Below are 15,074 nucleotides of genomic sequence, written 5' to 3' on the forward strand. Positions count from 1 at the left end.
GATTATTTTATTTTATAGCTTGACATTCGTTCTTTTTTTTAACCTTTTATTAATAATGGGTTAAATTATAACATCATATCGACTGGGGATGTAGTTTAGGGGTATAACGTTTCATTCGCATAGTTCGCACCTTGAAAAGGTCCCGGGTTCGATTCCCGGCATCTCCAATGTTAGAAACTATTTTTCCTTTTTATCCACATTTGTTTTATTTATTGACTACACGGCAAACAGGTTACATACACAAATGTATACTAGAAAAAATATAAAAGTGAATTTACTAATATAAGTAAGATGAGAACATTCTCTCAATGAATACACAAAAAATTTAAATCTATGACTTTGAGGAAGTAGTTAAAATAAATTTGTTCATGTAGCTAGCATAAATCATCGGCGTTAGAAAAAGCGGTGTAAGAATCATGTAAGTTCGAAATGTAAGTTTCTTCAGGAGAAGAATTTAGCATTTTGTGCAAATGAATTAAAGTATCTAAAGCGTTAACATATTAACAATAATTATTATATTCAAAAATTTACCAGAAAACGTAGAAAGTCCATCGATAAACAAGGTTTTTTTTATTCTTTCGAAATGCGATTTACAAGCATCTGCTGTCCATAGGTGATTAGCATATTCTGATAAGCATTTCCAATCAATCATCCGTTCCTCTGCAACATTAAGGTCCATCATTCTGAATTTAATTAGCTTCTTATTTAAAATTTTATAATTGGAGTACCTTTCAATTAACCATATACTATCGCCAAGTTTGAAAGGGGAACTATTATGTATATCTCTGGAAATTAGTGTGTAATACTTCCACCTACAATGATGACGGTGTCGATTTCTCATGTTTTTAGAAATTAGACTCCATTGAATAGGGGATGAAGGATTGCTTTGCAAGTATTGATTAACCGTTTTGATTAATTTTTCTTTCTCCTGGATAGTCCATGGTGAACGATTGATTTCACCAGGTTGAATGTAGTCGCGCCAATGATCTCTGCAATGCATTGGTAGTCTATTCGACAATTTGCCAATTAAGCTCCAGGATGTTCCATGTTTTTCAACAAGTCTATTAGTTAGTTGCAATTTGGAAAGTAAACTACATACTTTTTCAATTCTGCCTCATCTTCTATAGTCCATTTACATTTTTTCTTAAATGGATTATATTTTCTGCGGAGATAATTGTAAATACTCTTTTTATCCCTATCGATAAGCTCATCTATTATTAATTAGTAACAAGTGATAGTAATTGACTTACACAAACAATTATATAATGTTTTCATTTCATCACGATGGTTATCAGACCAAACATATTGAAGAAATTGTTCATCAGACCAATTTTTTTTCTGTTTTTTAATATTTATAATAAAACAGCAAGCTAAAGACCATACCTTTTTAAACATAGCAATTTCTTTTTCCAAAGTGATAATGTCGTTTGCTCCCCATGATCCAGACGACGCTTTTTTAACGTATTGAAACCTTTCATAACCTGGAATGTTAAAATATCCCTTAAGATGCCTATACACAGTCCTTCGTGAAACATTGGGCACTTGAATTTCTAGACTTGAATTAGCGGATTTTTTTGAAAGCACTCAGGTGTCATACGAAATTGAATGAGTAAATTATTGAAAGGTTTTGGAAGTCTTTTGGTTTTAATAAGAAGATCTCTCGCAGCCACAAAGTTTAATTCGCTTTCTTTCAAAAATTCATCAATTAGTTGACTTAACAGAACCCAAAAAGTGGGTGTCCAGTTGGTGTAATCTCTACTGAATACAAAGTCTTTATATGAAGTAGTGCCTGTTTTTTTGAAGCCTCGACATGTTTCATGGTCTTTCGCACTTCCAGCAATTGCTGTTTTCACATTTTCAGGTGATACCATAGTCTCATCATAATTGTATTCATGAAAGCTTATGGGGTTTCCCAAGTAAATGAAAGAACTTGTATTTTTCGAGTCACCAATGGGTGATAAGAGTTGATCATCGACAAAGAGCTCTTCATTGTCCTCTGTATCCGGTCTGCAACTTAAATTGTTTTTTCCTTGCATAATAATGTTCACTTGTCTGAAGAAATATTAAGAAAAAAACATTGACAAAAGGTAATCAGTATAGCAAGGGACCCGGGGTGTAATAGTTCATGTAAGACAAAACCAAATAGCGCAGGCAACTTCAATTATTCAATCTATAATTGAACTTTTGATACTTTGCAATTCTGAATTCTAATTAACTAGTGAGCCTGTTAAAATTGGGTAACATTATAGAGCGTTGGTGTAGCTAAATAGTGTACGATACATGCAGTGATGGTTTTTGAGAGCATTTTTAAAAAAATTTCAAAATTTCTTAAGATGTGACTCTCTTGTTTATGATATATACATGTAAAATTTTTAAAATAGAAAATTAAGTATGAGTGGTTTAGAAGAGTTTTTTTAGTTGAAAACGTTTACAGGTATCTGCCTCATATCAAACTTAAAAAAAAAAAAGAATAAATTAAAACGATAAAATATCTCTATTGGCTTTTGTTTACTAATAATCACTATTTTTTATCAATTAGGTACAAAGTTCCTGCCTATGTTAAAATTATTAGGGTAATAACGTGTGTCACCGATATAATTACTACGATACATAGTATTTAATAACGAAACTGTAAAGCTCGTTAACTTTCCAGTGATTACCTTAACTTTCCATCTACGTTAGTTGAACCAGCGAATGTAGCTGCCATTTACCTACTCCAGGGAACACTGTTAAAAACGTCTTTTTGTGAAAAGGAAGGAAAAATAGAGGGATCTTCAAAAAAGTTATTAAATAATTCAGTGTTTCTTTTCTTTTTTTTGCTAGCAATATACCACTGTAAGTAAAAAAAAATACACTAAAGCAATGAGTCAGGAGGACGCTTTCTACGGAAAGGGTAGTTATGGAGCTAGTAGTGGAAATTCGAATATACCTCCTCAAGGATTTCAGCCAGTTTATCCAGTTGCTGGCCAGCTAGATAATACCGCTCCTTATGTCGGGGCAGTTGCTGAGGGTACAGCTGAAGGCATTGTAAGCAATGGTGAATACGCTGTTGGAGCTATGGGTGCTGCTCCTACCAACATAATAGGATCTGTCGATCAACAACCACCCGTTTCTCATACCTCTCATAAGTCTCGTAGACAGTATCCTGCTGAGGTGTTTGAACTTACAAATACCTTAGCAGCGTCACCGGCTCCCCCTTCTCTTTCAGAGCCCTCTTACGTTATGGCACGAACTCCATCCTCTTCACCATATCCTCATGATCGCGCAGAGGTGGGAACTAAATCTCTCTCTGCACAATTTGGCGGAATGTCACTTGGAGCAGATGGTGCAGCAGCTATGCCTACCAATGAGTTAGTTTCTGTTGATTTGTACAATCAAACACCAGAAATTTCTGACTTAACCTCTCCTCCTCCTCCTATTAATTTACCCTTAAGCTATTCCGCTACTGGAGCAGCTACTTCCAATTGCCCTCCCAAATATGTTCGATCCACGATAAACTGTGTACCGACAACAAATAGCTTGTTAAAAAAGTCAAAAATTCCATTTGCATTAGTCATCCGTCCATATACTAGCTTGGTCGAAGAAGATGATCCAGTTCCAGTTGTTACTGATACTATTATATCACGATGCCGCAGGTGTCGTATGTATATCAATCCTTTTAGTATCTTTATTGACAATGGCCATCGCTATCGCTGTAATTCTTGTGGTATTGTTAATGAAGTACCCCAGTCATATGACTGGGACAGTTTCAGAAATGTCCAACGTGATCGCTGGCAACGTCCTGAGCTCAATTATGCAGTTGTTGATTTTATTGCTCCTCAAGAATATATGGTTCGTGCTCCACAACCTTTGGTTTACGTATTTTTAATTGATATTTCGTTTGTATCCATATCTTCTGGTATGGTTGGTACTGCAAGTCGTGCAATTCTGGAATCATTGGATCGCATCCCCAATAAAGAAGGACGTGCAAAGGTGGCTTTTATTGGTGTAGACAGTGCCCTGCATTTTTTTTCAGTTTCCCCTGGTGCTGAAGAAGCCACCCAACTAGTTGTTTCTGATTTAGAGGAACCGTTTTTACCCAGGAATCAAGATTTGTTACTTAATTTACGCGAATGTAGACAAGGCATTGAAAACTTACTCGAGCGATTTCAATCAATGTTTGCAACTACCCGTGATTCTAGTAATGCCCTTGGACCAGGTCTTAAGGCTGCCCATCGTCTCATTGAAAATATTGGCGGTAAAATTTGCTGTCTCATTTCGAGTCTTCCTAATGTTGGTGTTGGTAAATTGGAGTTACGTGAAGATCCTAAACTTTTGGGAACAAATCGTGAATCTAGCCTTCTTCATCCCAATGACTCCTTCTATAAATCCTTCGCGGTGGAATGCTCCACGTCTCAAGTCTCTGTTGATATGTTTCTTTTTTCTTCTCAGTATCAAGATGTAGCAACCTTAAGTTGCCTTCCTAGATACACCTCTGGTAAAACCCAATTCTATCACAGGTGGAATGCTTCCCGTAGCGAGGACGCTCTTAAATTTGCTTCTGAACTTACTAACTATCTCAGTATGGAGATTGAGCTAGAGGCGGTGATGCGTGTTCGTGGATCTAACGGTCTCCGTATGTCTTCTTTCTACGGAAACTTTTTTAATCGTTCAAGTGATCTATGTGCGTTTCCTTCTTTTCCTCGCGATCAGAGTTATGTAGTAGAGGTTGTTATTGAGGACACTATCACCAAGCCCTTTGTTTCTTTCCAAACAGCTATGCTCCATACTACTTGTAACGGTGAAAGACGGATTCGTGTACTGACTATTTCTCTTCCTACTACCAATAGTATGACTGATTTATATGCATCAGCCGATCAAGTTGCCATTGCACAATATCTTACTGTCCGGGCTAGTGAAAAGGCTCTTTCTTCTACGTTGAACGAAGCCCGTGATAGCATTATAAGTAAGCTTGTAGAAATTTTGGAAGTTTACAAAAAAAATTTGGCTGGACAAAACACCGGTGCTGCGATCCCGCTTCAAATAAGCACCAATTTAAGACTATTACCATTGCTTTGTTTAGCATTGACGAAGCATACTGGATTCAGAAGATCTAGTCATATCTCATCTGACCTTCGTTCTATTGCTCTATGTTATTTAAGTACTCTGCCAACTCCTTTACTAATGCGTTACATTTATCCAACTCTTTATTCTTTGCACGATATGCCTATTGAAGCAGGAACTGTTACAGAACAGGGTGTAGTTCTCCCTTCTGCGTTAAATCTTACTTCAGCTTTGTTGCAATCTTTTGGTTTATATTTGGTTGATACACACATTCATCAATTTTTGTATATTGGTAAAGATGCAGTTCCGCAGCTACTGATAGACGCATTTGGTGTAAACTCTCTTGCGGATTTGAAAGCTGGACGTTTTACAATGCCAGTTATAGACAACCCACTTAACGTTCGTATCAATGCGATTCTCGGTAAACTTCGTTCGTTGGATAAAGGTTCAACTATTATGCCTAGTCTTTACCTTGTACGTGGTGATGGTGATCCACAATTGCGCTCATGGTTTTTCTCTCACTTCGTCGAGGATCGTAGTGAGAACTCTCCCAGCTATTTACAGTTTTTGCAGACTCTTAAAGAGAAAGTTCGTGACTAAAGGCTGTAAAATCTGGCTACTTTCTACAAAACTTTTTTAAATTGATTGTTCTGATGGTAATATATGCCTGAATTAGTGACATGATTAATTAATAATATTCAATATGGTTAAACATTCTTTGGTTTTTTGTATTTTTAAGAAAAAAAAAATTTAAATAATTGATCTAGTAAATATACTTGGTGCTTTTTATATTGATGAAAGCTATATATGTATCAAACTAAATTAGGTATTTGCGTACATGTAGCTTCCAGCCAGCTTGTACATAAATTTTAGCTTTTATACCTTGTCTATTTTCATATTACTTGATGTTGAAGTTGTTCCAAGAATAACAAAAGGTTCTAATAATTTAATTTAATTCATTACAATTGAGTTGCAGTGTATAGATTTTCAATTTCGCACTTTAGAGCTTCACATCTTCTATTTAAAGCATAAAAAAAATATTAAATATTTATTAAATTTCATTTTCATTGCAATTAGATTATATATCCAGGCGAGTATTCACTTATATTGAAAAACTAATTTAAGAATGTAATTTTGCACTGCGGTACTAGGTGCTTGGCAAGTGGTAGAATTTTGCCTTCTGCCAAGCACTCCTAATTGTAGTAATTAGATTAGAGAGTCGAAATCCTATTATTTTAAAAAGATGGGAATCAAAGAGAGGAATGCACCTTCTCAATATAAACAATCATCTCGTAAAAACAAACGAGCATGGAGGAAAAATATTGATTTGGAGGATATCGAGTCTGGTCTAGAGCAGACTAGAGATGAGGAAATAAAAGGGTATATTAGTTTTTGCATTGTATTAATTAAAAATATTTTTATTAACTTAAAACAGTGGAAATGTCGAGCACAAGCCGAATGATGCTTTATTTGTAATTGACACTCTTGGTGATGATAGAATTGCAAAAAGAAGCAGAAAAAAAATTAAACCATTAAAGGTTGATCAAATTCTTGAAAATAAGTCTTCCATAGAAAAAGTTCATTCTCATTTAACGAATAATTCAACTGAAAGCAATAAGAAAGGAAAAATTTTTTCTAGAAAAGAACTAAATAGACTACAAGCTTTGGTGTATAAAAATAAAGATGGTTTAACCGCAACTTCTGCTGCTAGTGAGCTCAAAAATACCAAACAACCAAAGGAAAGTTATGATGTTTGGGAAACAAACCCAACAGTTACTATACCTGTTAAAAGACCTTCTACATTATCTAAACTACCCGAATCTTTAACTGAGAATAATGCAAAAGTCCCAAATGTTGTTATCGCTGATCCAGGAATGTCATACAATCCTGACGCTGCAGCTTGGATGAAGCTACTTGATACCAAAGGTTCAGAGGAACTTAAGAAAGAACAGAAAAGAATTAGTGAATTAGAGGAAAAGGAAAGAATACAGAAGAAAGCTTTTGAAGACAAGGGATTAGTTTCAGACCAAGACGTTAATCACAGCATTGATTCTGATGACCAGTCTGAACACGAACAAGCAGAAACTCCGATCCCTTCTTCGAAGAACAAACGAAAAACCAGGTCTCAAAGAAATAAGATACGCCAAAGAAGAGAGGAGGAGCTTAGATTACTTGAGCAAAAGAAAAATGAAGAGCTTCTGAGGACGATCGACAAAGCTCCTGCAATATCCAAAAAACTGCAGCAAAAGGATAAAGCTGAGAAATTCTCTAATAAGGCTGTTTCTTCTAGCACAACTGAAATCAAACTGAAGAAGAAAAAATTCGGTAAACATCGATTGCCTAACAACCCACTTGAAATAAAGTTGGGAGATGAGCTGACTAGTTCCCTTAGAGAGCTGAAGCCTGAAGGAAATTTGTTTGCCGATCGCTATTTAAGTTTACAACAAAGAGCAATGGTTCCTCCATCTTTGCCAGTATTGAAGAAATCAAAGTATCGTGCAAAGATCAAGGAAAAATATAGTCACAAAGACTTCCATCTTCAAAAAAACAGTATATAAAATATATTTTAGCTAGGGTATAAATTGGGGTTTTTTTTATTTTCACTTACAAATAATAATTAATACTTGAATAATGTATGGAGCTTAACAATAATACTGTCATATAGATTAACTAATGTACACTGTAGATAATAATTTAAAGACGAAACTTGTCTCTCTTGCTTTGTGTTTTCTGTCGTTTCGCAGCACCAACCTTCATAGCCTGCTCAGACACCAACTCCGAAAGCTCATCTTGCCAATTAGAACTTTGATTTAACGCAACATCTCCTTTGTTGGTTGATGAGAGCATGGAATGTGCATTCCTTTTTTGTGGAAGAGTATCTTCAGCGGTAGGAATGTCGTATTGATGCTGAGGACCCATGAAACCTGAGATATTAGTAGATTTTTCAGGTAAAACTTGATATAAGTCTCGATTAGCAGCATCACTACTTGGTTGAGTATTTTTTCGTAATTCAACATTGTCAACCTCTACATTAGATTGATTAAAATACGTTAAGGGCTCTGCATGCAAATCTTCCCTCTGTGACCTAGGCTCTGACGCTGACTGATATTCCTCAATCGTTTCACGTTCAGTAATTTCTTCAGTAGGATATTCTACGTCTTCGCTCTCTTCCTCTTCACTAGATTCTTCTTCCTCAAACTCCTCCAATTCACCCCAATGCTGAGTGCTCACAGGCGAACCTGTACCAGCATGTATTCGAGGTTTGACATTACCAAACACGTCGCCATAAAGAGGACGATTAAATTGGTCCACAGGAGGTTTTCCCCAACCACCAGGATGAAATCCCCACTGCGCTCCAGTCGGAATTGGACAATTCACACCGGGAATTTTAAGATCTGGATAACTTGGAGGAGGCCCGTATCTCTGCATAGCAAATAACCAAGGAGGAGGTGCTCCTGGAGCAATTCCCAAGGCTTCACGGAGCTCCTCCGAAATGTCGCCGGGCCTCTTTTCTTTCACATCAGCTTCTAATTCTTTTCCTTCAAAATAGCATTCGCCAAAACCGGTTAGCACCGGTTTTGTTTGGTAGCGAAAGAAGGCATCATGAAGCTTTTGATAATCAATGTCAAGCTTTCCCATTTTTGGTTGGACACGCTCACGCATTTTTTGACGCAAAGGCATATCAGCTTCATTTTCATGCACAGCATTACGCATTTGAACTATGCCAGTAGCACGAATATACGAGGGTAACTCGAAGAGTTGACGTTCTATACCTCTTTGGCCACTCAAGTAATCTCTTTTTTGGTTCCAATGACGGGGAACAGGAACAGTATTAGGATATGCTTTTAGATGTGTGAGGAATAAAGGATCAAGCGACGAAACATCCCACCATTCGACGACATCTGCTTTCTCGGAGAGCATCTTCAGTTGAGCAACAGTCATCCTTTTTAACTTTCTCAATTTCTTTTTACTAAGTTTTTCCTCCTGTTGTTTTTGTAAAGCGTCTTCTTCGCCTTCACTCAAAATTTCATCGTCAGAATACATTATTTGGCCCTTGTCGGTATCTTCGAAATCTTTTTCTTGACCATCAGCTTTGAAACGATTAAAGACATCTTTAAATTGCTCTATTAGCGGATCATTAGGATCTAATTCTACAGAATCGACGATTGTAGTATAGACCATCCCGTCAACACTATCAGTTTTGTTTGTATCATAGAAGTTTCCATTAGATTTTTTATCATTGTATAGGTTGTCATTATTTTCAGTCAACTGGTCCTTGTCATCACTATTTTTTTCTGCCAATTTAGCACCAGAATTTGTCTTTTCACGTAGTAATTTTTTTTTCTCTCGACGAACTTGGTTTCTGCTCTTTTTATTTTTTTGCTTATTATTCCTCTCTAAAATTTTCTCCAGTTCCTTTAAAGGATTTTGAGCTGTCTGTATTTCAGCCATTAACAAAAAATCTAAGCAACAATGCTTTGGACGTGTCAACAAGTACATGCATGGAGCGTATTAACAAAACACTACCACCCAAAAAACGAGTATCCTCCTTACTGAAGATTTTTTGTAAAAAAAAATACTAGCAATAGTCATGATGAACGGGTCCTTATTCTTACTGTAATTAATAGAAAATAGTTGAGTTAACGTGTAACAATATATTGCAATAATAAAATGCGATAGTAACACTATTTCCATGAATTCCAGCAATACACAACAACTTCTTAAAACATTAACATATTATTAAGCTACTGTAATTCTTCATTCCTATGTTGTAAATAAGGTTCTGATTGTTTCCATTAAAGACCAAATCGATTTTATGTTGTTTCAAGCCTGCAAATACTATGAACACCTTATTTGCAATCTGGAATTTTTCGTTCTTCTCTATAAATGGTTGTGAAGTCGCCTTTAGGAGTTAACCTTGCCAAATTTTTTCAATAAACTAAGTACTGCTTCAAACGATTCTCAAGGTGTTGATGCTTTGAGGTTACCTTCTAAGTTACTGAAATGGTAAGTATTAGGGTTTGATAAAATAAAAATGACTGTCGATATGCACTAGTTTAATTGCACCAAGTTCTTGCTCTATCAGAATTATTTGGATGAGAGTTTAAACTAGGCCATTAGACTATGTTGACTGAACACATTATAACTTAGAAACGTTCCGAGAAAATTATCTACATTACTTTTAATCGGGAACAAAATAAACCAGTATAAGAAATAAATGTTTGAGAGGCTATTAATTTCCGACGATATTAAACTTCATTCGTTAACATGAACAGTGAGTTCCTTATGAGCAATCGAATATTTAGTTACTAATTGATAAATTAATTTTTCTATCATCACTTTAGTGTAAAATAAAACAGAAAAAAACCATTCATAGTAATACTCAGAGAAATGGCTTTTAATGAGTGAACAAAAACGCAGATCAATTGAATAAAGCCCAACGGTTTTCTCGAACTCGATTGTTTGCAATTCATCTTAGTGATAGTCACAGCGTTTCCGATAATCGATTTTCTGTGATTGAACACGTTCTTATTCATAATTGCGTATTAAACCAAAGCGCGCTTGCCACTAACGTTAACAAAAGTCTCGGATGTAAGCTCCTACGATATAAGAGGTAAAAGTTCCGAAAACAACTAATTTTTGTCCCTATAATAATATCAGGCTTACTTGATTTAAAGTGGTGGATTGAATCTATGCTCATATGCAATTTTGAGTGCTATCCACTTATCTTTATTGACACATACACGGCGTATTGTTGCTGAATGAAAACCGAAAAACCGAAGAACTTTTAAATATCAACATAATGATCAAAAAGCCAATGGCGGTGTAAATCCTTAAATAGATATCATAATGAATTGTGAAATGGTAACGTCGCCTGAATCGGTCAACTTAGGAGACTCCAACAGAGCAGTAAGTCCATTTTGCCTGCCCGATTGCTCAGAAAACGCAGTTGCTCAGACGAGGAGTAAAACCTTAGATAATGCTGCTTTGGATCTCCCATATGTTGGCAATAGGAAGAAATCGGAGCAGGATTTCTTTAAGATGCTATCATCAAGGGATCGCGATGCTCATAGTACTCTACGTAAACGATCAAATTCTTTATCTTCTTTTCTGAGTACGAAATCGACATCAGCTTCAGAAAATAAATTCCATGGAGGATTGAATTGGCTTTCTCTGAAGTTAAATCTTTTGCTACGCTTGCAAGGTCGAATGAATTCTGCGAGAACAAATACTTCAATGAACCCTTACTCATGCGATAGTAACGAAAACTTATCTACTCTGAGCTCGGTGAATCAAAACTTTAATTCTCGACAGCTATTAGCTACTATAGTCCCTGAATCTATTCAAAACGGATGCTCTTTACTTCGTATAACCAAGAAAAAGGTGCGCCAACGTAAAGTCTCTTTAGACCCTATATCTGGATATCTTATGCTGGACAAGAATACTGGTAAAGCTTATAAGAAGCTTTGTGTTGATGACATTAAAGAAATTCGACAGGGCCGCGATGCTCGTAATTATAGAGAACAGTACAAAATTTCTTCTGAGAACGAGAAACGCTGGTTCACAATTATATATTGTGCTGATAATAAATTAAAGGCTATGCATATGATATCTCCAACTTTAGATGCGCATAATCAATGGATTATGGCTTTAGAAGGTCTAAAAACTTATCGATTGAATGAATTTATTATTGGACTTAATCTCGTTTGCCATCAAGGTGAAAAAATGATAGATTATTCAGAGAATTTAAATCCCTGGGAAAAGTTAGAAAAGGAGCAAAGTGCACAGTTGGATCTAGGAGACGTGCATCGCATGTGCCAAATGCTACATTTGAATGCATCAATGGAGTTTTTAGAAGAAACATTTCAAAAGGCAGATGCTGATCATTCTGGAAAGCTAAGTTTTGAAGAATTTCAGCATTTTGTAAGCCTTTTAAAAACAAGATCCGAGATTGTAGATATTTTTAAAGAATATACATCTGGCTCTGACAAGATGTCTTTGGAACAGTTTCGTCACTTTCTATCAACTTCTCAAAAGGCTCGTTTGGATAGTGACTCAATTAGGACTTTGTATGTCTCTTTTTGCTCAAATGATGATTCAAAAATGGGTTTGATAGAATTTACTTCCTTTCTACTTTCTCCTCATAATTCTCCAGTAGTTCCTGTGATACAAGATATGTCGCGACCACTGAATGAATACTTAATTTCTTCGTCGCATAACACTTATTTACTAGGTAAGCAGTTTGGTGGAGAAAGTTCAATTGAAGGTTATATCCGTTCGCTACAGCGTGGCTGCAAGTGTATTGAAATCGATTGCTGGGATGGACCGAATGGTCCTGTAGTTTGTCATGGACATACATTTACTTCTATGATAAAATTTAATGATGTTATTGATGCTATACGAAAATATGCTTTCGTCGTTTCACCTTATCCATTATTCATTTCTTTGGAAATTCATTGCTGCCCTGACCAACAACGTCAAATGGTTAGTTACATGAAACAAGCATTTGGGGATACTTTGGTGATGAAACCCGTTACCGCTAACGAATCAGTTCTTCCTTCACCCGAAGATTTACTGAACAAAATTTTGCTGAAAGTCAAATGTTCAGCAACACCATTGCACCAATTTTCGACAGACATACTGAAGGTTGGGATAACTGATTCTTCGACTGATACTACCGAATCATCGGAGCTAGAAAATTCAGAATTAACAGGGTTAAGGAAAGGTAAAAGACGGATGAAAAATATCATTGTGCAGGAATTGCAACAGCTTGCACCTTATGCCCGATCATTGAAATTTCGAAATTTTTCTTTACCGGAATCAAAAACGTATAGCCACATATTCTCATTTTCGGAAAGGACTATAAAAAAGCATGGAAAAGCTATGGTTCCAAGACTTAGCAAACATAATTTACGCTATTTGTGTCGTGTATACCCTGGCCCATTGAGAGTAGGAAGTACAAATTTTAATCCTCAGGTGTATTGGCGCCTGGGTGTGCAAATGGTTGCTCTAAACTGGCAAACTTATGATACAGGTCTTCAAATAAATGATGCTTTGTTTATAGCTGATCCTCCGACTGGGTACTTGTTAAAGCCACCTTGTCAACGAATAATTGGTACAACAGTTGGCGAAGAAGGACTTCCTCGTAAAATAAAATTAACAATAGATGTCATATCTGGGCAACAACTTAGAAGAGCTAGAGAACTTTCTAATTCTGAAACTCTCAGCCCTTATGTTGAGATCCAAGTTCATTCAATGGAAGAATCTCCTTTTCGTTGGTGTTCCAAAGTTGTGCACGAAAATGGATTTCGACCTTTTTGGGGAGAAACCATGGTTTATGAGAGTATAATTAGTGATGACTTTTATTCCATGATCCGATTTCTCGTCCATCATCGAGGAAGTAATGGAAATGACTCTATATTTGCTAATTTTACTTGTCCGATTGACAGACTGCAACAAGGCTATAGACATATTCGTTTATTGGATATGCAAGGCGAAAATTTGTTATTTTCGAGTTTGTTTTTGAAAATTAAAAAAGAAGACATTTAGAACGCTGTGTCCATTACAGCACTTTCACCGTAATGAAACTTCAGAAAATCTAAAATGCATATTATACGTTAAAAGGGAGAGAACCGAAGTAGTCTGAGAATGTTTAGAGTGTATGAAGCGTTTTTTTATTTTTATTTTTTTTTTTTAAAAAAAAAAACGCTATACAAAAACATTCATGTTTATAAATATGGGTTTGGGATAAAACTTTCAATAAAAAGTCATAATAATATCCACAAAGCGGAAGCTCAATGATTTGTACGCAGACGATGATTGCAATAATTTATTTAGAAGCTGACATTATTTACAAAATCGTTTAAGCTTTTTACAGCTGCATCACTACGTAGACCTTCTCGGTATATATCCGTTCTAATTTTTTCCCAAAAATGTACTTGTTGAGCGTATTGTTGTTCGACATTCAATAAACTCTGGGATGAATTCTCGCACGCAGACTTGCAGCTTTGAAGTTTACTTGACAAACTCGAGTCTGGAAGATTAATCTTCGGCAATTCTACATTCGTATCCGTAGAAGCTGCCCCAAAAGACGCTCTTGTTGAATTATTGCTAGGGACTCTATAATGATAGGGAGAATTGTGTTCCTTGGAATTTGTAGATGAAGAGGGTGAATCATAACTAGATCTGGGTGTTTTTGTTCTTTGATGGTAGGATTGTCGGCTCCTATAACTAGATTCATAAAAACTGTTTTGATCAACGTTTGATTTCAAAGGACTACGATACTGGTGGTCGTTTCCATCATAGTGGTAGTCATTTCTTCTGCTGCTCATTAAAGTGAATAATTAAGTGCTGATATTAATGGTTCTTTTTTTTCACGAAAAATGTACACTATCTAATTAAAACAATTGGTTAAAGAACCGAAAAATAGTAATACTTAATTCAATTAAAATCACGGTGTGAGAAAACGGTTTGAGGTAAGACTATTTTACGTACCGCGTTATATAAAGCCCTTCGCCCATATCGATGTTTGTTTGTTGTTTAATATATTAAGTCTAATGATATGGGCAATACTACGTTGAAAAGCTAAAATCGTTTAGCAGGAATGAAATAATATTATATTTATATTTTTTTATTTGAGAAATGTCCGCCTGCTGTTAAAAAATTCCATGCGAATGTTAGGTTTGTCTGTTGTCTTAAACGAAATGGGGTGACCTTAGGAAAGTATTATTACTTAGTTTTAAGCCAAATAATATGTAGCATAAATTGTAGTTGATTACAAATGTTATCTGCTTCTATCTCCTATATATATTGTTTGCCAATTGTTCCATCGATGTTAATCATTTTTCTTTCCAAGACTCCGCAGGATGTGTGTTCAAGGTCTTAATAGCATCTCCAAATATGGGCAGCATTACTTAATAGTTAAAAAAGGTTCTTTACAAAGACTTGGAAAGCTAATTTATTAGTACGAGGTCTTGCTTATAACAACTTTACTGCATTCCCTCCACACTTTACTTGATACACAGATGTAC

General features: G+C 35.7%; 6 protein-coding genes, 9 long non-coding RNA genes and 1 other non-coding gene across 16 annotated transcripts; 8 read left to right on the plus strand and 8 right to left on the minus strand.

Moving 5' to 3' along the window:
- Positions 1 to 84: 84 nt before the first annotated feature.
- Positions 85 to 167, plus strand: SPOM_SPATRNAALA.06. The gene is given in 2 exon segments: positions 85 to 120; positions 132 to 167. It is a non-coding gene; the product is annotated as a tRNA-Ala (tRNA).
- Positions 168 to 302: 135 nt separating this feature from the next.
- On the minus strand, positions 303 to 2,235 carry rtf1 (RNA polymerase I termination factor Rtf1). Its single transcript, NM_001020158.4, has 7 exons — positions 1,598 to 2,235; positions 1,384 to 1,550; positions 1,251 to 1,338; positions 1,100 to 1,211; positions 729 to 1,061; positions 532 to 683; positions 303 to 484 (listed from the first exon to the last, which is right to left on the minus strand). The coding sequence occupies exons 1-7, from the start codon at positions 2,034 to 2,036 to the stop codon at positions 375 to 377; spliced, it is 1,401 nt and encodes a 466-aa protein (NP_594730.2). The 5' UTR covers positions 2,037 to 2,235; the 3' UTR covers positions 303 to 374.
- On the plus strand, positions 606 to 1,201 carry SPOM_SPNCRNA.4154. Its single transcript, NR_193515.1, has one exon. It is a non-coding gene; the product is annotated as a non-coding RNA (long non-coding RNA).
- SPOM_SPNCRNA.4155 lies at positions 1,516 to 1,782 on the plus strand. Its single transcript, NR_193516.1, has one exon. It is a non-coding gene; the product is annotated as a non-coding RNA (long non-coding RNA).
- Positions 2,236 to 2,702: 467 nt separating the features above from the next.
- On the plus strand, positions 2,703 to 5,760 carry sec24 (coincidence detector Sec24/Sfb2 subunit). Its single transcript, NM_001020159.3, has one exon. The coding sequence runs from the start codon at positions 2,863 to 2,865 to the stop codon at positions 5,641 to 5,643; it is 2,781 nt and encodes a 926-aa protein (NP_594731.1). The 5' UTR covers positions 2,703 to 2,862; the 3' UTR covers positions 5,644 to 5,760.
- SPOM_SPNCRNA.4156 lies at positions 3,093 to 3,300 on the minus strand. Its single transcript, NR_193517.1, has one exon. It is a non-coding gene; the product is annotated as a non-coding RNA (long non-coding RNA).
- Positions 5,761 to 6,098: 338 nt separating the features above from the next.
- On the minus strand, positions 6,099 to 6,593 carry SPOM_SPNCRNA.4157. The gene has a single exon (NR_193518.1). It is a non-coding gene; the product is annotated as a non-coding RNA (long non-coding RNA).
- rrp16 (rRNA processing protein Rrp16) lies at positions 6,230 to 7,692 on the plus strand. The gene is made up of 2 exons (NM_001020160.3): positions 6,230 to 6,423; positions 6,479 to 7,692. Exons 1-2 carry the CDS (start codon positions 6,287 to 6,289, stop codon positions 7,599 to 7,601), a joined length of 1,260 nt encoding a protein of 419 aa, NP_594732.1. The 5' UTR covers positions 6,230 to 6,286; the 3' UTR covers positions 7,602 to 7,692.
- On the minus strand, positions 6,735 to 7,400 carry SPOM_SPNCRNA.4158. The gene has a single exon (NR_193519.1). It is a non-coding gene; the product is annotated as a non-coding RNA (long non-coding RNA).
- sap145 (putative U2 snRNP-associated protein Sap145) lies at positions 7,621 to 9,527 on the minus strand. The gene has a single exon (NM_001020161.3). The coding sequence runs from the start codon at positions 9,493 to 9,495 to the stop codon at positions 7,738 to 7,740; it is 1,758 nt and encodes a 585-aa protein (NP_594733.2). The 5' UTR covers positions 9,496 to 9,527; the 3' UTR covers positions 7,621 to 7,737.
- On the plus strand, positions 7,734 to 9,677 carry SPOM_SPNCRNA.4159. Its single transcript, NR_193520.1, has one exon. It is a non-coding gene; the product is annotated as a non-coding RNA (long non-coding RNA).
- A 92-nt stretch (positions 9,678 to 9,769) lies between these two features.
- SPOM_SPNCRNA.1025 lies at positions 9,770 to 11,099 on the minus strand. The gene has a single exon (NR_149866.1). It is a non-coding gene; the product is annotated as a non-coding RNA, possible alternative UTR (long non-coding RNA).
- SPOM_SPNCRNA.4160 lies at positions 9,778 to 10,344 on the plus strand. Its single transcript, NR_193521.1, has one exon. It is a non-coding gene; the product is annotated as a non-coding RNA (long non-coding RNA).
- Positions 10,679 to 14,663, plus strand: plc1 (phosphoinositide phospholipase C Plc1). The gene has a single exon (NM_001020162.3). The coding sequence runs from the start codon at positions 10,894 to 10,896 to the stop codon at positions 13,591 to 13,593; it is 2,700 nt and encodes an 899-aa protein (NP_594734.1). The 5' UTR covers positions 10,679 to 10,893; the 3' UTR covers positions 13,594 to 14,663.
- On the minus strand, positions 11,089 to 14,516 carry shf1 (histone H2B-K119 ubiquitin ligase complex (HULC) subunit Shf1). The gene has a single exon (NM_001020163.3). It carries the CDS (start codon positions 14,373 to 14,375, stop codon positions 13,878 to 13,880), a length of 498 nt encoding a protein of 165 aa, NP_594735.1. The 5' UTR covers positions 14,376 to 14,516; the 3' UTR covers positions 11,089 to 13,877.
- Positions 14,664 to 14,669: 6 nt separating the features above from the next.
- Positions 14,670 to 15,071, minus strand: SPOM_SPNCRNA.4161. The gene has a single exon (NR_193522.1). It is a non-coding gene; the product is annotated as a non-coding RNA (long non-coding RNA).
- Between the last annotated feature and the right edge of the window lie 3 nt (positions 15,072 to 15,074).

This window comes from Schizosaccharomyces pombe (genome assembly GCF_000002945.2).
Source record: "Schizosaccharomyces pombe strain 972h- genome assembly, chromosome: I".
Taxonomy (NCBI): Eukaryota; Fungi; Ascomycota; class Schizosaccharomycetes; order Schizosaccharomycetales; family Schizosaccharomycetaceae; genus Schizosaccharomyces; species Schizosaccharomyces pombe.